The sequence below is a fragment of the Erpetoichthys calabaricus genome, chromosome 10 (assembly GCF_900747795.2).
Source record: "Erpetoichthys calabaricus chromosome 10, fErpCal1.3, whole genome shotgun sequence".
Classification (NCBI taxonomy): domain Eukaryota; kingdom Metazoa; phylum Chordata; class Cladistia; order Polypteriformes; family Polypteridae; genus Erpetoichthys; species Erpetoichthys calabaricus.
Window position 1 is genome coordinate 108398468 of NC_041403.2, and position 24364 is coordinate 108422831.

General features: G+C 37.4%; 1 protein-coding gene across 1 annotated transcript in view; it reads right to left on the reverse strand.

The window, feature by feature from the left end:
• Positions 1–1389: 1389 nt before the first annotated feature.
• Positions 1390–24364, reverse strand: part of LOC114659307 (cadherin-22-like) — a 785264-nt gene continuing 762289 nt past the window's right edge. The window contains exon 11 of the mRNA XM_051932845.1: positions 1390–3153. Coding sequence (XP_051788805.1) covers positions 2633–3153 — 521 coding nt within the window. The 3' untranslated portion in view covers positions 1390–2632. The remainder of the gene's footprint in view (positions 3154–24364) is intronic.

A 24364-nucleotide genomic window follows, 5' to 3' on the forward strand; every position in this document is an offset into this window, starting at 1 on the left:
CTCCAAATAGGAAAATCTACAATGTGGAATAATGAAGGTACTAACAAGCCATATAATTAAATACCAACTTTCATTACAGGCAAAGACTAACTTCTAATTAGAAAACTGGTTGTAACGAAAAACTGCAGCCACTACGACTCTCCATGATCATAATTAAGAACCCCTGAACTACAACTTTCATTTGACCCTTCACTAACTACAATATATTGGTGTTGTAGTTCTCTCTAGTTTTGACATCCATGCTATTTGAATTGCCCTTTGTTAATCAGATCCTGATTCAATGCTTTTTAATTATTGCCCTTAACAGTAGAAATGTGATGACATCACTTGAACTATATGGTGACCACACATTGTGCTGGGAATCTGAAAAAAACTGAGGTATCTAAGTCACAAATTGGGGGTGAACAAACACAACAATGGTTAAAAACATCCAATCACCAGAACAATAAAATCATGATAGTAAGCAGTGTCAGTCAAGGGTTGAATCTTATCAGTAATGGTTAGGACACGAAACTCTTGATGACTTTGCTTTTTAGATCTCATTTGGATAATTTTGACTTTAGACCTTTACCTGTTTTTTGTTTTTGTTTGTTTATTTGGCTCAACCCAAAATTCTTTGCAACTTCATCTCTTTATCCAGTCAACTCCTTATTACTTACAAAGTATTGTAATTGTCCAAAGATTTGATGTCGAGATTTTGATAAATCTCGATGTTTTAGACTTCCCAGACTTTCTCATATATGAGGTATAGGGAAAGTATTGGAATCCTTCAAAAATTCTGTTTCAAGATTTTGATGAATCTCAAAGTTTTAGACCTCCTTAAGTCTGAAAATATCATTTTTGGAATTGTGCCTGTGTGTCTGTCTGTGTGTGCATGCGTGTGTGTGTGTGTGTGTGTATGTAAACACAATAACTTGAGTACGCTTTCATTTAGCTCAACCAAATTTTGCATACAAGTATTAGATACAAAACGTAGATTTCTAGCACCTTTTGGGGTATTTCCGTTAACCAGAAGTGGTACTTTACCTTTTATTCATGCAGCTGCAGCGTCCGATTTATTCAACTTTACTTTTAGAATAATTGTTCAATATATTATTAATTTCATTTGATGTGTTGTTGGTGGTTTTAAATGTACATAATATAAAAATATAATCATTGTCTTGTGGTTTACTCAAGTATCCATCCCCATATCTGAGTATACGAGAAAGTCTAGGGGATATTTTTTGGTTGATGATGGAATGAATGCATGGATTAGATGAACGAAATTAACAATAGTGACTCACTTATACAAAGGATTTCTCATCAATTTACAACAAATCTTCAACAGAAAATCACAGGTTTGATTTTTAGTAAATAACTTCCTTAAAATATTTATTGTCATCATTTTTATTTCAAATACTTCATCAAATAAATTATAACATAGATCTTACCACCTCCAGGATTTACAGTTATTCAGAAAGCTATTTGGCTCTACCAAAATAAATTAAACAAACCAATAAATAAATAAATAAATATGTTGATAACAAAATATGCTATTTCATATCAAGGGAATTTGACAGACACATTGAAAACACACATTTGAAAGTTTAAATGAAGAAATAAATAAGAATTGAATTAAACAAATACATTTATCCCAACTCACTCTAGGTATTTCTGTGTTCACAAAATCAGCTGGTTATTGCTTCTAGATAAACATATGTTCTTTTAACTGAAATATTAACTGATATGTTCTTTTAATTGAGCAAAACAAGGTGTGATTGCTATCAAAAAATATTTTCTGATGTTAGAATATAACAGGAAAATAAAGTATTGACAATTTGCCCAAAACACCCACTTTATTTATTTTTAGTGTCAGTTTTAAGTGTGTCATCATACCTTCTTTTTGACAGAACTCTTCTAAAAAAATCAATTTCTTAGGGGTCATGACCTATGGCAAAAAAAAAACAACTTTCTGATTAAAAATATAGATTTATTCATTGCTGATGTAGGTCTTGCTCAGTATTCCAAGTGCTGAACTTTTCTAACAGCCATCACCCAAAAGATAAATAATGACCACATTGCTCCTGCTGTTCCTTCTTGTACTCCACTTGAATAGTATGTGATCGGTTGATGGGTCATGACCCAGAATTGGCTACTTTTTCTCATTTACAGTAGCAACAAAAAATAACAATACAAAGAATAAAAATTGATCATGGACGTGGGGCAGTTTTTTTCTGGTTTGCACATTTTCGCTTTGTTTTGTCATTTCCCAAGAGAGCATGCTCATACAGTAAAAATTGATAACAATGTCTTTTTATCAAACTTACAAATTTCTTGGCATACAAAAAAATTAGCATTTGTCCAGTGCAGCATTTGTGGTATTTCCTTTGCTTTCCATGATATGATCTTTTTTACACGTCTATTGCCATCACTGGTGTTTTCTATGCTGTATACCCTTCACAATGATAGTTTAATGATTTATAATCACAGCAATTTGCTGTTTTCACTGAAAATGATTATTTATTAAATATGTTCTAGAAATTAAAAAGTTAAAAAAATCTCCCAGGACAAGCTTGGGTTATACTGATCAGAAAGTGGCACATTTTCATTAATTTGTAAGTTCCTTTTTAGTAATGTATTTCAAAACACGGTGCTAGGAACCCTCTTCCTCAGGATGTCCTGCTGCATAGAGTCCAGCCAGCTGCCGGAAGCGTGGACCCCATTCACTGAGGCATGAAAAGTCCTGCTCTGAGGTGGTAGATAATGTATGAATAGAACTAAGTGACAGGGCAGGAGAACCAGAGCCCTCAAAAGCGTATGTTTGAAAAGAATCATAGGGGGGTACAGACAGATCAGCGTCCGCCTGTTGAACCTTTTTGCAGATGTATCCTCGGAAGACAGAGAAGTCTGTGGCCGACGAGCCCTCTGAATCAGCATTGCTCGAGTTCTGAATCCAGTGAGGCAACGAACGCAGGTCGGGTCCGGAGTCACTAGACTTAACCTCTGGAAAGTCATAAAGGGTCCTCAAGGCTGTCATGTCATAAGCCTGTGTGTCCTGCTCACCACCACCTTCATCATTATATTTGATCACATTGTCTCGCATGTCTTCGTCATCCTCAGATATTAAATGACCCTTCCGGTGGCGCTTCAAAGTTAAAATCAGCAGAACAAGAACTGAAAAAAAAAAAATATATTGTTACTGACAGAAGGTGGCAATGTGCAATATGCAATTCAGATGCATTAAATACCACTTATAGGGTGTAGTTACAGGTATGAAGCTGCTAGTACTGTTTGTACTTTAACACAGTTTTCAAAGATTTTTTTAAGAAAAAAAAATAAGTAAGAAATCTTTCAGATTCCTGGATTTTGCCCATCATCTCAAATGTACCATAAAAAAATTCTTTATGCATTAAATACATTTCATTGTCCTCTACTGAATATTTATTCCTTACTAAATATTCATGTTCTCCAAAAGATTTTAACTGAACAATACAAATTTTGTCAAGATTTTTAGACCTTCACAGTTTATCAGTTGGTTCCTTTGTAACACTTCAAAGAGATCCCTTAGAGTCATTACATTATAATTTACATTTTATTTTTTATTGAGAGGTGACTTCAAAGAGCCATCTGCAAAAACAAATTTGTGTTGTGCATAAAAATATGGATTGGTTAATGATGTACTAAATAGAAGCATAGGTATCCATCACTCATATCAGTGAGGAGCCAAGCCAGGCCCAGACCATTCTTAGTACAAAAACTTGAAAAAATCCTAGGAACATAAATTTAAGGAAAACAAAACTTTAAGAGTGAGCATTTAGTTTAAGAGAAATGCAAACTGACAATGCATGAAATAGAATGGCTTTTGTCTTAAATTTAATGGAAGAAATATTCATGTGTAATAACGTATCTACAGTATTATATACAGTATATATATATATATATACACAGTATATATATATATATATATATATATATATATATATATATATATATACAGTATATATATATATATATATATATATATATATATATATATATACACACACAAGGGGGGAAGTAGGTTTACAGTAGTTTGTATGGAAAAAGAAATGCGGGTTATTATTATTGTAATAGCTTTATTAACTCAATAGCTTTATTAACTGAAACAGAATGTCACAATGGCACAGTGCAGTGTAGAGTCTCGTAAGTGCTGAAATTGTTGGCCTTGCATACTCAAAACTGTAAATCTACTTTCCCCACACCCATGCTATATATATATATATATATATATATATATATATATATATATATATACATATACAGTGTATACAGTATATCAAATAAAAACACCATTAACAAACATTTTGGACATGAACCCAACATATGTAGGCTTAAAAAGAAGAACATCCAAATAAAAATGACCAACACCTTCCAAACTCCACCTTATTAATCCATCCCTCTTACACCCATCTACCCCTTCTCCTCAATACAGTATATTGCCTTTGATTACTGTATGTCTAAATTCTCCTCTGATGATGACACCCGATAGCTGTTGAAAGGTGAGGAATAAAAAACTATTTTAGGATACGTGATTCATTTTCTCCCTTTGTGAATTTCATATAGTGACCACCAAGGGACGTGGCAGCACCCCAAACCCCAGACGCAACCTCACAGAGACAAGTTCCTGTATAAAGAAAAGGTTTATTAATAATAATACATTGCACAAAGTCACCAAAAGTGGCATAGACCAAATACAATTCTTCTCTCTTTCTTTTTCTCTTTGTCTTCTCCTCCACACTTCCCAGGTGATCTTTGTCTATCCTCCATCCCCAACTCTCGTTCATCTGGATGAAGTCGAGTGACTTGAACCCAAGAGTGTTTCTAGTGCTAGGGTATAGCCTGATCCCATAAAGTAGGGAACTTAACTCCATGCAGCACCCACTTAACCTGATAAGGCTACCCTATGGGACTATAAAATCCATTGTGCCTTGCAGGTGTCTACACATGTAGGGTTGCCCAGGGAGGCTGCCACCTACTGTATTTGGGGAGCACGTAGCCCTGCCAGGTTGTCTCCCACTATCCTTGCATCACCCTGGCCTCCTGGCCAGGTATGGAATCAGAATGTACACATGTGCCATCCATCACAACATACACATGTATATATTGTCACTCACGTGCGACTAGGAAGACGTTGTATGGACCAAGCAAAGGTAATTCCACGCCAGGCCAGGGGGGTGGCGGGGTGCACTAAACCTCCTGTTATTTCTGCAGACCAGCTGTGGGAAAACCTGTCTGATTTAGAACAGAAGACATCACTTCCGGTTCCAGCATCCAGAAAAACATCACTTCTGGTTCCGGCACCTAGAAGATTATCACTTCCAGTACCTACTCTGACTAATGAAGAACATCACTTCTGGTTCCCTTACATCACTTCCTGTCCTATCTCTTAAAACTTGACAAACCATCGACAGTTCTCTTTTGGACTCGGTATAGAGAACATCTCTATATTTAAAATGACTCTTTTGCAGCCAGGAATAATATGCGGGTGGCTGCCCCAAACCTTTTTAAGTATGTTGAGTCTATTCATTTTACAATATTATATATATACTAGTCATTTAGCCCATTACAATAACGGGCGCTAGAACAGTAGTGCATAAACATTAGTAGGAACAGTCTATATTAAATGGCAAGGGACTTTGACCTCATTCTTTTTGTTGGTTGTATTTTTCTTTTTTTCAGCCTTTCTTTTGTTGATGTTTACTTGCTGAACTGACCGTTCTTCGTGGGCTGCCGCCGTGTATTGTGTGTCTTTAATTTTCTGTGATAGTAATACTTTCTTGTACGTCCACTGGCTTGTACGTCCGTAATATACCTTTAATTTTCTCTGGCGGTAATACAGGCGTGCGCAGCGGTAATATGCCTTTAATCTCCTCTGACAGTAATACTTGCTTGTATGTGGCTGTAATATGAGTCACTGTATTGTGTACCTTTAATTTCCTCTTGCAGTAATACTGGTTTGTATATCTGTAAAACGCCTGTAACTTTCTCTGACAGTAATATCGCACATCGCACCATGCCCCGCGCATGCGCACTTCACCAGAAGACACCCACACACGGACACCTGGACGCACACAGGGATTTTATTAAAGAGGATATACTGTGGCTGGGGGCGGTACCCAGCCAGGACGCCCAGAGGGTACCGGAAGAGGGATTACGCCTTCTCCAGACCACAAGGGGGCAACCGCCCTGGTTGGTATGGGGACCACGGGAACAGAGCATGGAAGCTCAACCCTATAGGAGCCCGTGGTCACCGCCAGGGGGCGCCGGAATGCCTGAAGAGCCCTGGAAATCAGCAGAAGGAATACCAGGGACACCCAGAGTGCTTCCAGGTGCTTAGCTGGCACTTCCGCCACACCAGGAAGTGCCGGCGTAAGTTCATCGGGAGGCACCTGGAGTTCTATATATAGAACTTTTTTCTAATTTTGGTTCTGTACACTGCCACAATGAATTTTAACTGAAACAACTCAGATGCAGTTGAAGTGCAGACTTTCAGCTTTAATTCAGTGGGGTGAACAAAACGATTGCATAAAAATGTGAGGCAACTAAAGCATTTTTTGAACACAATCCCTTCATTTCAGAGGTTCAAACGTAATTGGACAAATTAAAAAACTGGAAATAAAATGTTCATTTCTAATACTTGGTTGAAAACCCTTTGCTGGCAATGACAGCCTGAAGTCTTGAACTCATGGACATCACAGGGGTTTCCTCCTTTTTAATGCTCTGCCAGGCCTTTACTGCAGCGGCTTTCAGTTGCTGTTTGTTTGTAGTCTTCAACAAGTGAAATGCATGCTCAATTGGGTTAAGATCAGGTGACTGACTTGGCCATTCAAGAATTTTCCACTTCTTTGCTTTAATAAACTCCTGGGTTTTTTTGGCTGTATGTTTTGGGTCATTGTCCATCTGTATCATGAAACGCCGCCCAATCAATTTGACTGCATTTAGCTGGATTTGAGCAGACACTATGTCTCTGAACACCTCAGAATTCATTTGGCTGCTTCTGTCCTGTGTCACATCATCAATAAACACTAGTGTCCCAGTGCCACTGGCAGCCATGCACGCCCAAGTCATCACACTGCATCCACTGTGTTTTACAGATGATGTGGTATGCTTTAGATAATGAGCTGTTCCACGCCTTCTCCGTACTTTTTTCTTGCCATCATTTTGGTAGAGGTTGATCTTGGTTTCATCTGTCCAAAGAATGTTTTCCAGTACTGTGCTGGCTTTTTTAGATGTTCTTTAGCAAAGTCCAATCTAGCCTTTCTGTTCTTGATGCTTATGAGTGGCTTGCACCTTGCAGTGCACCCTCTGTATTTACTTTCATGCAGTCTTCTCTTTATGGTAGACTTGGACATCGATACGCCTACCCCCTGGAGAGTGTTGTTCACTTGGTTGGCTGTTGTGAAGGGGTTTCACTTCACCATGGAAATGATTCTGCGATCATCCACCACTGTTGTCTTCCATGGATGTCCAAGGGGGTATTTTTCGTACGTGGATTACTCTTTTAGCCTGATGTAATTATTGACTATTTGGCCTGATCCTGGATCTGTCGGTTTTTCGAAACTCTTGCTGGATGTGTTGTCATAGCAGCACATCCAAATCCCCAAACCTGCTCGGAGCAGGTTTTTTCGATGCAAACAAGGATTAACTCACACACTTAATCAGTGTCCATGCATGGAATTCATGAAGACATGGCTTCACCGTTCATGAATGAGCGACCAATTGATATCGGTGCGCAAATTATAAGAAGAGAATTTCATATATAGAGGGTTTTGCACTATCGGCAAGATCTTTTATTGCTCCCGGAGGAAATTCTTTTCGAAAGATACCGCTTTAGCTAAGGAGGAATATTATACCTCAAAGATTTATTAGCACCTTATATTTGAAGTCAAACTAGGCAAAGTCGGGCTCTCACAACCACACAGACAGTAGGCATTGCTTTGAGGTTTTTTGCAAGCGGAACTTTTTTTATATACTGTAGGCGATATGGAAAATCTACCTAAAGGTGCAGTTTGCCAGGCAATTCGTAAAGTCTGTATGGCTCTGAAATATTTCCTTCGGGTTTTCATAGTGTTTCCTGGACACCTGCGTGTGCAGACAATAAAAGAGGCGTTTCATGCCATTGCAGGTAGGCAAAACACAGGCAAAAACACCCACAGTTCCATGAAGAATCTCACAATCAGCCTAACATTCTCATTACCCAGGATTTCCAAATGTGATTGGGGCACTGGATTGTACGCAGATCCGAATAATCAGACACAGTGTCTTCATCAAATATTTGACCTTCGTCAATATCTTGTTGGTCAGACACAGGTTCTAGGGATATGACATTATCTGCAACTAACCCAACAAGAAAGAGGGTTATATGGAACATACTTATGGCACACATCGATGACAAATATATGCAATGACCATCCTTTACCTGAAATGAAGTGACCACTGCATCCTGCCACTGGTTCTGAGGAGGAGCTTTGCCCTGGAATGCCCTCAGAAACAGGGCGATGGGCATTTTGTCGGACAGCCAAGTCTTCTGCAGGGGTTAGGTCTGGACCGCATGGACCTCTACCTGTTTTTTGCTTGTCTGCCTTCTTATTAGCTTTAGAATTAATGTTTTTTTATATTATATATGATTCTTTATATCAACAATTCTTTAAACTGTTAAATACCAATATTTACCAGTTTGAAGTATATTCTTGTACTTCACTTTAACCTGTTCCCATGTTCTCCTTGTGCTCAGGTTTGATCTGGAATTATGACATATTAAATATGAATTTACATGCATATTTAATATATTAAATGTGAATTTCCCCTTGGGATTAATAAAGTATCTATCTATCTATCTATCTATCTATCTATCTATCTATCTATCTATCTATCTATCTATCTATCTATCTATCTATCTATCTATCTATCTATCTATCTAATTAATCTGACACATAGGAAATGAAACGCTGCATTCAGTAAGTACAATGCACACTACTTAGCGTTTCATTTGTCGGCCACTTTTTGCCAGCCATCTTTTCTGGTTTGGGCTGCTATTGCAGTGTTACCCCTTGTGCATATTAAATCTTGAAATTCTTCATGTCCTTCGAATAAAAGGTCTTGCTCCGCTTCTGTGAAAAAAAAAAAGTGCCCGTTCTTTCGTCATTTTGTTGCAGCCTATCAAAGACTTGCTGATCATGTTTTCTAGACTCAATATATATGGGATTTTCAATCAGCGTGGGCGTGCGCATTCATCTCGGATGATTAGATCCAGGTAGACTAATCTACTACACCGCTGCATTTGAAAAACCGACTTATCCCGGATGAGTTTCACCGGCATTAACTCATCCAAGATGAGGCATCTGATCTCGGATGATTTAAGTGACGTACGGAAAATACCCCCCAGGTCTTTTTGCGTTGCTGAGTTCACCAGTGCTTGCTTTCTTTCTCAGGATGTATCAAACTGTAGATTTTGCCACTCATAATATTGCAGCAATTTCTCGGATGGGATTTTCTGTTTTCGCAGTTTAAGGATGGCTTCTTTCACCTGCATGGAGAGCTCCTTTGACCGCATGTTGTCTGTTCACAGCAAAATCTTCCACATGCAAGTACCACACCTCAAATCAACTCCAAGCCTTTTATCTGCTTAATTGATAATGACATAATGATGGACTTGCCCACACCTGCCCATGAAATAGCCTTTGAGTCAATTGCCCAATTACTTTTGAGCCCCTGAAATGAAGGGATTGTGTTAAAAAAATGCTTTAGTTGCCTCACATTTTTATGCAATCGCTTTGTTCACCCCACTGAATTGAAGCTGAAAGTCTGCACTTCAACTGCATCTGAGTTGTTTCATTTAAAATTCATTGTGGTAATGTACAGAACCAAAATTAGAAAAAAGTTGTCTCTGTCCAAATATTTATGGACCTAACTGAATATATATATATATATGTATGTGTGTGTGTGTGTATATGTGTGTAATACTCAACAGCGATTTTGAGTCAGAAGTAAATATTTTGAACACTAGGCAATGCTTGTTTTTCAGAATCTGAAATGATGAAAGAAGCAAGCAAAATATAAAGTAAAATGTTCTATTAACAATAATTTATTACATAGAAATGGAGCACAGGAAATATGGCAGAGTCCTATTGCCTCCCTGGGTGTACTTAAATGGGTCCTTTTCTAATAGATGGAATGGCCAGTCCACTTATCCACAGACGTGTCACAAACAACTCCCTTTTCATCTTCCATCTCTACCTCTAATTTTAGATTCTCTTCCTTTTGTTCCTCAATCCATTGTCTCAACTCGCCTCCAGGTTTGAACGTCAACTAGCCTCCAAGCTCAAGAAAGCTTTAAGCACCATCCTCAACCTAGTTCTGTTGTAATTCTCAACATTTTTTGGCTCAGGATTATGCTCTAGAAGCTCTAAGTCAGTGCCCTATGAGCTCCCCTAGCAGTTCATCTCACTTAAAGGGGAAGGATGTTTAGGTAAATGGATTTACAAATTGTAGTATTACTGTTTTTTTTATTGATCTCAAAAGGGAAATTCATTTATTCCTATTCTGTTGTGCCTAATGTACCTAGCTAGGGTGATGGTAAGCAATATGAGAGGAGGATTACTATACAGACAGTTGGCTGAAGGCAATATGGATCAATGGCATTTTTAAAACATTTCCCGGTGAAAGTGGTCCACATTAGTCATGATAGTCTCTAGTTTTGTCATCATCTTAATTTCTGCCACTATCCCCATGTGTTCGGAGCCCACATACATACTTGAATATTATGGTGAGATACAAAGAAACCAGGAGATAAGAATATGAGACCCTTAATGTTGTCAGACAGGCAGAGAGTAAAATCGGAAAATAAAAATTAAAATTGAGTGCCACGTTAAAGGGTAGAACCAAAATTAGGATGTCTTAAAGACAAAGACAAAGTCAAAAATCTGAAACAAATCTCTGTACTTGTTTTATAAGCTAAGTTATTAAGGAAAAGCACAAGGATGCTTCTCTTTAATAACCAAGGGATAACTCTTCCAAATTTATAACTAAGCAGCTGTTACACCATTGATGTGGCAGAAGAGGTCACATGACAATTAAATGTAAAGGAACATTACATTAACTAAAAAAAGCCCTAGTCGATCTTATACAAACTAAGAAATAAGAGTCTCTCAGTAAATTACCTTATTATTAAAATGTGTATAACAACCCTTAGCTGTGTCTTCTTAAGCAGTTATTTTCCATTTTTTTAGCATAATTATAGCAAACTCTTTTCTAATGCAAGGGTTTCGTTCCTAAGGATCATGTACAGAGGAAATTCGCATACAGTGAAATGCCCTTTGATGGCCCCTAAAATAGCTGCAATCATAGCTTATCCTATACCTATTAATATGTATGATATGTACACACATTAGTTCATTTAAATGTAAATCTGCATCAGTAGTTTTAAATTCAATGTGCCCATGCAGAGTAATCCTATTGTGCTGGAACCTCAAGCTCTATGAAGAAAGCTAGAGAGCATGTAGACACAGCACCTCGTTTTGGTCGGCTACAGTCAGATGTAGAACAGAGCTCTGTTTTACAAAAATGACAGTTAGGCGGCAGTTTACCTTTAGGCATGAAAAGATACAAGCAATGAACAACTATATGTGCCTCTTTGAGTGAGACAGGTAAGAATACAACAGGGATGCGCAGAGGCGTAGCTAGGGTATTCAGCGTACAGGGACAACTGAAGATTTCGTGCCCCCTCCTGTTTGCCAAAATGCAATGGGGAAGGGAAAGAAAATTTTTTAAAATGTATTTAAAATAATAGTATTTTAAGAAAAAAATTTCATATTTTTTATTTTAAATAGTTATATATAAATAAATATATATATATATATATATATATATATATATATATATATATATATATATATATATATATATATATATATATATATTCTTTCTTGCCAACTCATGGTGGTTAAATAAACTTAATAAAGTTTGTAATTTTGCGATTTTGCAGCATCTTTTCTTACAAAAATCAAGAATATTTATATAATAATTAAAAATGTATATATTACTTATCCCTTAAACTATGTTGTCTGAAACATTGAAAAAAATAGATACCACTATGAAAGAATGCATGAGATCCTGATTATTTTATTGTAATTAAAAAGTCAAATGTTTGTACGTGTTTGTATAATTTAAAAAAATAAAAGGTCTCTGAAAATGATAACTCGTGTGCTTTAAAATCTAAATCCGTCATTAGTTTTTGTAAGAAAATATTCATTTTCTGCATTGAAAAATGATTTTAAAGAAAGTATATAGCAAATTATAAAGCAAAATAATTATATATTTATAAAAACTGCATTACTTACAAAAAATATGATGGGAAAATGTCTAGACTTTTGCAGCCATCTACTAGAATACTTCACCACAGCCCAATCAATTTTCTATCAAACACATAAACACAAATCACTTGGCACACAGAAATGGCATTTGCAACAACTTAGACAATGATACACTAATTACTCATGTCAGTCGAGCGACCTGTTTAATAACGTCAAAAATGTTTTTGGGTGGGAGTCAAGCATGTTAGAGTAGTGGAGGGGAAAAATTATTGTCTGTTGGGTATGTTTTTTATTTACTATTTAGTGCATTTAAGAATGGAAAACATTTCATTCTAAAATTTCGTAACATCAATTTGGCGCCCCCTGGATGCTGCGCTCGGGGACAGATGTCCCCCCTTTGCCCCCCCCCCCCCCCCCCCCCCCCCCCCCCCCCCCCCCCCCCCCAGCTACACCACTGGGGATGCGCCTTTCTTTCTCATATGGAGTGAAAGAGAAAGAGTGAGAGAGCGAGAAAGGGCAAGAGAAAGAGAGATCCTCTGCGCACCATAGCAAGCCGGGTTGAGAGAGACAATGCTAAAGTATGCAAAGAATTGCACCTCTCTTCTTCTTCTCCCATTGTGGATGAGACTGAGTGTACAGTGGCACACTTCCCAAGCACCCTCCTTGTTCAGAGGTGAGAGTGTGTTAATGAGAGTGCAACTCGGAACATGTCTTCTTCGTTCTCACACCACTGCACAGCACTGCAAGTGAATCATAGCAAGAGAATGAGGGACTCTTTACAAGAGGGTTGCATGAGTGGAAACAGGAGTCTGCCAGTAGACATTTCCTTCTTTCTTACACTGCCTCTTGTAAGCACAAGAATACATTAAACTTTCATGTTGCAATGACTGAAATAGATGAGAGAAGCAAGAGGTGCATTTTGCACAATTTAAGAAAAAAAATTATGTCACCCTCTGTAGAGCCAAGTAAAATTTTTGCACTGTTTGAGGTTCTACTGTATTTATCTACAAAAAGTCTCACTTAGCATAAGTTATCCTAATTCTGAGTATTCATCCATCCATCTATTATCCAACCCGCTGAATCCGAACACAGGGTCACGGTGGTCTGCTGGAGCCAATCCCAGCCAACATAGGGCACAAGGCAGGAACCAATCCCGGGCAGGGTGCCAACCCACCGCAGGGCACTGAGTATTCATAAGAAATGCAATGATTTACTTCATTAGATAGTACATAGTAAGCAAGAATAGTTGTGTCAGATGTTTGAAATATTAAAATGTGTGCTTCAATTTAAACATATAAAGTGTAAAAATTTTCGATTGCAACAGAAATTTGTGATTTTTCACCCTCTAGTAGATGGTCAGTAGAGGGCTAGATTCTTAGTAAAGGTTCAAAAATCAAAGATAACATTCATTATCACTGACCTTGAAGTAGTCTAAAATGATACTCCACATTCTTATGTTTGAAATGTGTCTTTTTGCCCTCCCCCCACAATAACCTATCATTTGTGGGGGAGGAGCGAAAGCTTTAGATTCGTCAAAAATGTTGATCTCCAGTTTTCGACGGATCTCGACATTTTAGGGTCCCCTGTTACCAAAAACATCGATATCTTGATGATGGGTGTGTGTCTGTCTCTGTGCGCGTGTGTGTCTGTCTCTGTGCGTGTGTGTGTTTGTGTGTCACGGTCTAGAGCTAAAGCAGCTGGACGGAAACATACCAAACTCAAAACTTAAGCGTGGTATGAGATGACAATGTGCTTAATTTTTGAGCCAAATCGTTCAAGAGAAAGAGGCACTCTACAGGAACCTTCAAATACTGTAATTCTGCAATTAATTGGAAATTCTTCTCCTCAATTGTTATTGTAATGACCTATTTTATGATCGGAAACATCAGCATCAGAGTGGTAAATAATTACTGAAATGTTATAGAATAGTTTGGGTAAGTTGGTTCGCAAAGCCTAACGACGATCATGTCCAAATTTTTTAACCTTCTGGTAGTGACTCCTGGAAGGCTACCACCTCCGGTAAAGAATAGATTATCATATTCATGAACGGCACCCTTAAAATAGCCTACATTATTGATCCCCATTTTTTTGAAGTTTTATGAAAAGGAGTAAATTTGACCTTTTCTATCCCATTGCAGGATGAACCCCTGTGGTTAGGTAATGTTGCATGTATAACTTCAAGTCCTTATGATCATTTATGCTTATGACACCAATTGGTTTACTTTTTATCACAAGGGTGTCATTTCCTGCATAAAATTAGTTCAAAAATAGCAAAGTTTAGTGTTTTTTGGGTTTAAAGAACAGAAAATTTTCAACGGTAAGTCATATATAGTTTTCTTGTACCAGTGAGTGGACAAAAAAATAATAATTTATCTTATGAACACAAAAAATATTGCTTCTTGTAATATATGAAACTGTCTTTATGCCAGATGCTGAGGGCAGGACTAATTGGCCCTGCAGTGGTCTCTGTACTTATGGTTGTATATGCACATGGCTTACCTGAACTTTATAGTTTAGTGACAGGGCTTTATGGTTATTATTAATGTTAAATTGAAGACCACTCGATGTCGTTTTTTTTTCAATTGTGTTTACATTTCTGGTTTGTACTTCTCCCAGTTGACTCCCATGTAGCATATTCCAGTGAAAAGGTACAGTTAGCCCAGTTGCTCCCTTAAAAGTCACTAGAAGACATTACTTAGCATTTTCATTCATACTGACCGCAGAGGAGGGCCACGCTAACTTTGAAATGAAAAAACACCAAGGAAGCTTACATGTACTCCTTCCCTTTCATGGAAAAGAAGTCAGCAGTATGATTCTCCTCTTCAAAAGAAGCACAGAATCCTGGTACGTAAAGAGCAGGTATTTATGTTGAAAATTATTTCTCAGTTATTTGGTTGTCTTGCACCAGCCATATGTGCAGTTTCTAAATGAGCAATGTGCACTTTGATTCATGCAGTGTGTGTAGTCTGTGTATTTTTTCCATGCTATTGTGACTTTTCCTTTATTAACTCAAAGCCGTTTGATTCTAAACTTGAGGTGTTGTTATTTCAGTTTAGGCTTGTTTATAGCCAACAGATCAATAGGTTTTCTTGGGCAGAGGGCAATTGTGAAGCCCTCATTTTTTATGGTGTTTAAATCTATGTAGCTGTTTTTGTCAGATAATCGCAATGTTGGATGATACCACATTGAACTAATGGTAATCAAGCTACACCAGGCATCAGCATTCCATTTTTTCATTATTTTTATTTATTTATTCATTTTTTTGTGATGCGAGCATTGTGTACACATGCACATGTCACTAGTCATCACCAAAAGAGAGACAGATATTTTAGTTAGGTAAGCTATTGTTTGCATTTGGGAAGTCTGCATACATATTGGAAAATTTTCGTGACAGAAACTGAATTAAAATATATATATATATATATATATATATATATATATATATATATATATATATATATATATATATATTGCGAATACCTTAGTAATTATATTTATTGTCGGGTGTTTTACCCTGTCATCAGATCACCTATAATATGTGTCTAACAAAAAAAGTAACAACTAGCCTCTTAGTTCTTCTTCTTTTCCTAATGGGGGGATAGGGATAAATAAAAAAAAAAAACAGCTATACACTTGTTACCTTTAACCTCTCACCTCTCTCTCTGTCCATATTGTATCCCGCATATTCAATCCTAGGGACCGCTACGGCAGGTTGTTTGTTGTCTGGGGCTATTGCTAATTTCAATCCTTTACTTCAACCCAATATACCACTAATTGAACACTTTGCAAAAGTGTTCTCTCTTAGACTAAGACTTAGACTAAAACTTAGACTAAGAATGATCAATCTTCACTTTTGACTCATTAGTAGTAAAATAAATAGAGACATTGATTTAAGCTTTCACTTAAAATTATATTTGTTTGCATCAAAAACAATAGTAGCAAATACAACCAAAACAAACAAAATTACAGAACCCCGAGTTAAATCTCCATATCAGCATGATGTTCCAGATGACCCAGTTACAAATTATATATCTTCAGTTGAAAATGAAAAAAGATTTCTTGCAGAGAGTATTATTTTTTCAAGCATCCAGCAGCAAAGAGCTCCATGTAAGTGTCCTTGAAAAAGTATCAGAAAAGCAGCAACTGAACTAAAAGCTCCATAAAAGTATCTGCAGCAGCATTTGAACTAAGAGAACTCTTTCTGAAAAAAGGCCACTCTCCCTCCTCACTTCTCACCCAAAATAAGCATACATGCCTGGTTTTGTTTCTGCCACCAGGATGGCTGACATTTTTACAGTTTCTCAAAGCACTGAAAATAGTACTGAGTCATTATCACAGAAGCTCAAGGTTGAGTCTCATGGCAATCAAAAGCTACTGGAAGGTGTAAACCGACCGGCCATACAAAACATTTTAAGGTCTTGCTCCACTTTCTAACAAAAATATTCTGAATCCTGCTTTGTCCTTCAACTTTCCCAGAATAAATTGCACTCCTCTTCAGCTTTGCAAGACTTTCAGGGTAAGGCCTATTACCTGGAATCTCTGAGCTACAAAGATCTCCCATAGAAAGCAGGACTATCATCATTGTAACACATTATTAAGTGCACAGTCATACCCAAAAGAAATTGAAGACATTCTGTACATGTGGATCATATTCATCTTTTTATTTCATATGGAAATTTCTAAATTATGCAGGGAAGAAATAGTTATGACAACCCTATACTATAAGTTGTAGAAGATATGGCTTTCTGATAATGACGGCTAGAATGAGTACTTGTTTGCTGATGATTCCTATAAAAATATGCAGGTCTTTTTCTATATCTGGCACTTTGCTAGCATCAGCAATCACTGCTGTGATCATTTCTGTAACCTGGCTATTATCCATGATGATACCATTATAGTCTATTATAGTTGCTATTATACATTAAATGACAGGTGATTTAATTAATCTGGAGATATTAATTTTCCAACATCCATAACAGCAGCAACCTGTACATCTATAATGTTATTAACTTCTAAGATGTGCCCATGTGCCTTACAGTTGAATTTCAGCAATGGCTTCCTGTGGAGGACATTGAAGGATTTCTTGCTTAATTATTGAGGAAACAAATTCTGGAACAAATGTAGTATTGTTCGTGAAGTTCATAATTGTGTGTACCATGAGTTCAGAAAGTATTCAGACCCTTTCACTTTCTGGAAAATTTATTGTGTTGTAGATTTAATTTTAAAAGAATAAAATTGCTATTTTTGCTGTTCAGATTGTACTCAATAACCTATACTGCAATGACAAAATGATTCACAAACCTTTTTTGAAAGGTTTGTGAATTTATAATACAATTAAATCTGAACTCTGTCATTCATATAAGTATACAGAACCTTGATTCAGTACTTTGAGGAGGCTTCTTTGGCATCAACTACAGCTTTGAATTTTGTTGGGTGAGTCTCTCCAAGCTCTACACACCTGAATTTGGGCAGTTTGTCCCGTTCTTCTTGGCAGACCCTCTCAAGCTCTGTTAGGTTGGATGGGAAGTGTCTGTAAAGTCTAGGCATTGACTGAGCCACTCAAGGACAGTCAGAGACTTGCCCCAAAGCTACTAAAGTCTTGTTTTGGCTTTAAGCTTTGAGTCATTGTTGTGTTAAAATGTGACCCATGAACCCAGTCTGAGGTTGCATCCACCCTGGAAGCAGCTGTTCTTCACAGACCTCTGTGTATTTGGCTGTAAAAATCCCCCCCTCTATTCTGACCAGTCTCCATGTCCCTGCCACTGAGAAGCACCCACATAGCATGTGGCTGGCACAATTATGCATTATGATAGGGAGGGTATTAGGCAGCTGATGAGCAGTGCCTGGTCTTTGCCAGAGAAGGTGCTTGGAGTTCTGTCCAAAGTTTTCAGTTTTTATCTCATTAGATCAGGGAATCTTTTTCCTCGTATCATTTGGCATTGTACTCAAGAGTGGCTTCTGTTTAGCCGCTCTACCATAGACACCTGATTGATGGTGTACTACTGAGATACTCATCTTTCTGACAGTTTTTTCCATCTTATCATGGAACTTCTGAAGCTCTGTTGGAGTAACTAGTGAGTTCTTGTCCACCCAAGGATCTTTTTGCCTGGCTATTCAGTGTGGCTGGATGGCCAACTCTAGGAAGGTGGTTCAACAATTCACCCATTTCGCAACTATTGAAGCCACTTTGCTCCTTGTAACACTCAAAGCTTTAGAAATGGTTTCATATTCTTGCCCTGATCTACACCTCGCCTCAGTTTTATCATAGAGATGTTTAAACTGTCGAATTAATTCAGTTTGCCACAGATGGACTCCAGTTAAGTTCTACTAACATCCCCAGGATTGTTAAATTTGGATGGTCTAAATACTGAGATATTTCCGTCGTTGACCTTTAATATATTTTGCAAACCTTTCCTAAAATATATTTCACTTTGTCATTATATGTTACCGAGTGTAGGATGATGGGCAAGAATGGTAAATGTATCCATTTAAAATGAATCTACAGCACAATAAAATGTGCAGAAAAGGAATGCATCTAAATACTTTCTGAATCTACTGTACATATATTTCAGTCATTTTTCATCGTGATAAAGGTGTGCTTATTGGAAAATGAGACACAGCACCATAATGCATTTATGTTGTAAGGAAACTCCAGATTTTGTTTAGATGTGAGGCTTGGTTAGTGTGCAGCAGTTTCAAAATCTGTCTGGAGTCCATGAAAAGGCAGACAATGTGTCCATCAGATAATCACGTGGCCTTCAAAAGTGAAGAAAAAACTAAAGGTGATTCATGAGTTAACTTCATACCAGATGGTTCAATGTATTTAATATGTAGGCAGTTCTACATCCTGATTGGAATTTAAATAAAAAAATACAATGGTATTCTTTTATATTTTCTCCACACCGTTGACCTCTTGAAACATCTATTTGGATATTAATGCACTGTAGTGTGAAAAAATAACAAAAACCACTGTGAAGAGACTTCTCTGAAACGAAGCTGCTCTGTGACGTGGTTTGCCCTATGAGAATGATGGAATAACATTAACCCTCCGACAGTTAAAGTAATCAAAGCTTAGTTCTGGTTCATCAGAAAAATGAGCTTGCCTGACGTGAAAGAAATGGACTGACTGTTAACTGTGCCCCAGGCTGCAATTAAACCATCATCTTGCACTCTTGTACCGCAGAGGCATATTTACAGATATTGTGCACGGAATAATCAGAGGGCCCTTTTGAATGCAAATTTCAAAGCTGAACTTGAATAGACAAAATGCAGTCTCAGAATTAAAATGGAAATGTTTTCATGTTGGCAAAAATCATTGGGAAAAATCTAATATAAATATTTTTTTTTCCTTTCAATGCAGTTCTCCCTCAAGGTCTGATGGTGTCTCTCTCATGTTAAAAAAACAAGGAGCATTTGTCTCAATATTTTACTACATCTTTTCTGCCTCACTCTGCGCTGTCCATGCAACGCGGCCGCAGAGAGCTTAAACAACTCGGCACATCCACATAAAAACGACAAGTGTGAGCTTTCTTGAAGGCTTTTACTGGATGTACCTCGTTGTAAACTGAAATATATACAAAAGAAACATAGATGTATGTAGAAGTGAATAACCAAAGACAATAAAGAATGATTTACAAAACATTGCATAGCAGACAGTATACATTAAACAATAAAGCTTTAAAAGACACTTACAAGGTGAGTGATTTCCATGGTTGGATCAAGACAAAGAGAAGTGTGTAGACAGAGGTTCAGATTGCTGCGTACCACAACTAACCAGGCCCAGGGGTTTATATACCTTAAAGATATGCTTCAGACGTGACCGAAACAAGAGATAATGTGAGACACATGAGGTGTATTGTATTTAAATGATTATTAGGCAACCTACATGCTTTACTTGAGTTTCATAGACATTTATGACACCACTGTGAGTGTGGGACGTGACTGACAGGTGTGTTGACAAATGACAAGATGAAGGGCGAGCACAGCTCAACAAATAACAGCTAACAACATGTGGGGCAGAACAACATCCATTGTTAGTTCCAGTACAGAAGTGAGTTGCAGTCTTGTTAGAGTGAGATCAAGACAGCCTGCCCAGTATGCTATATAAAATGTATGTTTGGTAACCTGAAAGTCAGTAGTTAGTTAGTTAGTACAGTATATATTAAAAGTCTACTTTTGATTAAGGCAAATTTTCAATTCTAGCAATGAATTATTTTGATATCTTCCTTTTTGTAAAACTATTAACAAGAACATGTAACATCAGTCAGGAAATATTTTCATTATAGTTCAGATTACGGAACAGAAAAAAAAAAAAGTTTTATTGAAATGTGGCTGTTGAAATTGGAGCATGAAACAAATCTGAAAAGAGCAGAGATGAGTATAATCAGGGAGGGGTGTGAAGTCTTGTGGAGTGAGAGGAAGACGATTGCTGAGGTAAAAGACTTGGGGTGGGATTACAGGTGGTGGGAGGCTAAATTCTACCAACATATTGTCACGCATGCATGTCAGAGGTAAGCACTACCACTCTTGGACACCAGAGGGCACGATGGCTAACTCTCCTGTCTCTTTTTCTACGCACAGTTCTGAGAAGATGCCCAATGAGAACAACTAATGCTGCCCCTTCCAGTCCACAAGCTGTAAAAGCAGGGCACTCTCAGGAGGAGGTGTGTCTTTTAGGGGATGAACAACCTATAAGACAGAGCTCCATCCCTGATGCCTTTAAAGCATAAATAATTTACCTGATTGCGCTTTACATATTTTATAGCGCCATCATGCGCCTGTTATTTAAGTTTTCCTGTTGTGTCAATAAATGGGGTGGTCTGGTTGGCACTCCAACATTTTCATCCTTAACACATTATCAGGCTGTTTTGAGCACTATAGTCCTTGTATGGAATTCAGGCCTGGTCAGTTCCTACATGTATTTTGCATGTGTTCCATGTTTCTCAAAGTCATGCTGTTTAGTTTCATTGATTCTAAAATGGCCCCATGTCAGTGTGGCTATTTGTAAGAATGTGCCCTGTGTTGGTTCCTGCCCTCTAATCTGCCCATATGAGCCCCAGGCTCTGTCAGTACATCTCTGAATGTGTATCAGTTTCAAAAACTTTACATTGAATTATCCTAGCTATTCCTAATACTCTTCCATCATATTAAAGAAGTGTTAGATTGGTTGAATAGATTGCTTTTGAAAATGTATTTAATTACACATTACATATACATTAATAAATATGAAAAAGATTAACAAAATTTTATATGGTCTTTCCACAGCATTGACCCATCAAACAACTCTGGAAAACTCATTTTATCCTTCTGTGATTTCCATGCCATAACAGTGGGATAGCATATAGTTTAAAGGGGAACAGTAGACAAGAGGAGGAGGAGAAGATGGGTTGTCCATTTTGTTGTTAACCTTTAAAACCTCATCATTTATGCCAGAGGTATCAAACATGAATCCTGGAGGGCCATACTGGCTGCAGGTTTTTGTTTCTTCCACATTCTGCATTGCAGCTAGTTAATGCTGCAATTGATGAGACTGCTTTTGGTTAATTTTAATCGGCTTGCTCGTTAAGACTCAGACCTCTTAATTGTTTTTTTTTATTATTAACTAGCAGCTAAGCAACCATGAGATGCAAACTGAGCCAATATATTACCAGCTAAGCCGGGGACCTCAATATCCAACCAATTTTTTAATTAGAAGCTGATTCTCACTGCTAGTGAAACCAGTTTTTTAATTCTATGTCTTGTTGGTGCTTGTACTCTGCCACACTAAACATTTTCAGAACCTTTAACATTTTTTTTCTGAGGGTATCATTAAAATGTTTAGTGGTTAAAAAAATCTATATTTCTGAGACATTCAGCTGATGGCCATACAGTTGTAAATCAGGTTAGGCTAACTGGTTGTGTTGGCTTGTTTTGCATCATTATTGTTTGATTAACTATTAAGGAAAAAATAATTAGAAATAAATGTAAAAGAAAGTGTTGCATTATCAATAATAATTAGCTACTAACTAACAAAGTGACTGAAACGAAAACCTGCAGTTTGACACCCCTGATTGATGCTAAATCTCATCTTCAGTTTCAGGTACGGTTGATTTACAGTTTTCCACATTATTGGATATCAGTTCTTTGTTTTGTTCATGCGTGTCAGGGTATATACTGTATATACAGTGTATATATATATATGTATTGGAAGCACACTTCCTCTTCACGACTACTACCAAAAACATCCATCACAGCACAGTATATTTTATGATGCACTAAGGGGCTCCGCCCCCTGTTCACTTCACTCGCCCACCCTTGGGTTTGGTTTACCGGATATACAATTTAAAGAGATTGTTATTTTCATGGGAATTGTTACATATGCATTATTTTCACTTTTACTTTAAAACTTTTGTAAAAACAATACTTGTCCTTTATTTCTGGCCCCAGACATGGTTAATTCTCTTTCTCGCAGAACGTATAACGCTGCTCGTGTTGTGAAGGGGGGTCGGCTGAACACACGCTAAGGAGATGCCGTCGGATCAGCTGCTGGCTTGTTACTGCTGCTGTGTGCGTTTTCTGATTGTCGCGGTGCACATCGATCATTTAAAAGCCTGTACAGCAGCTGTCCTTTTGCCACTTTGCATCTCTGCTGATCGCGTTGTAAAGGGGGGGTTTTGAGCGCATGCTAAAGAGAAGCGGTCGGATCTTCTGCTGGCTTGATGCTGCTAGTGAGCTGCGTGTTTTGCTTGTTGCTTGTTGTTGTTTTATGAGCTGGGAGCACATGACGTATGTCTGCCAAAAGCATTCCAACAACTTCTAGGTCAGATGTCCGTGAACTTGTTTTAAATGTTGTCTCACTGCCTTGTCTCACGTGACGTTAAAGTGTCTCTCGCGAGACGTCAAATTGTCTTCCAAGAAGATTGTGTCTCGTCTCCCTAGTCTCCCTCCCAAGATTTTTTTTTATAATAGAGAGATATAATTTACAACTCGATGTTTAGTACTGCGGACTGCATGATCATCCACAACCACACATTATTTTCTTCAAGTTTTGTTTTCATTGTGAATTATGTTTTTTTTTTTTTTTCATAGTAACCAGCATTTGTTTTGTGCTTCTGTAGGAAGGGAGAGTAAGCTGAAGCAGGTTGCATTATGATCAGGTTTTGCTTTATTTTTTCTAGTAATTTCTGGTTGTTTTCCTACCCAATTGAGAATATGAAAAATGCTTAACTTAACTGTGGCAATTAGTTTTGTATATGAATTTTAATTAATGAAATTAAAATATTTTCACATTATGTGGTATCATATTTATTTTCATAGAGATGCTTCCATTTTGTCAAGGTTACTATAAGGTTGTACTGCTTGAATGACTAGAAATGTGAAGTGCATGATGTCAGTGTTGAGATGGTATGCTTATTGACTCGGAGTGAGACAGTTGTCACACATGTGCGAATGGGAGGGAGCTAAAGGGTTTAAATGAGGGTAATTCCATACCAGACTAGGGGGTGGTGAGGTGCGCTAATCCCTTCTTTCTTTCCACTGCAGACCAGTTATGGGAAATTCTGCCTGGCCCTGATGATGTCACTTCCGATCAAGACCTCGAGGATGTCACTTCCGGTCCTGAAGATGTCTCTTCTGGTCATGGTCCTGATTACATCACTTAAAAGCTGTCATCTTTGCTTCATCCAGGTAGTTCTATTGTGGACTCGAACCTGTACTATTGTACTTTCAATTCTCAAATTTGCACCTGGGCTTCAAGTATATGAGAGGCTTCCCCAAACCTTTTGATGGTTCCTGTCTATTCATTTGACATAGTATATAATTAATAAATAGACTTGGGAGATAAACATAGTCACAAAAAAGCTGAGGTCATAGCCAAAAATAAAAACAATCAGATGGACTTAATTGAAATTGCAAGCCAAAAATTTAAGACCAAATAACAGACGGAATCTAAATACCAAGAATAAAGAAAAACGATTTTTGATATGCATTTTAAAGTTTATATCGGTTAATGTTAGATACGGAAGAAACATCCGTGCGGACCTAAATATGGTCACACT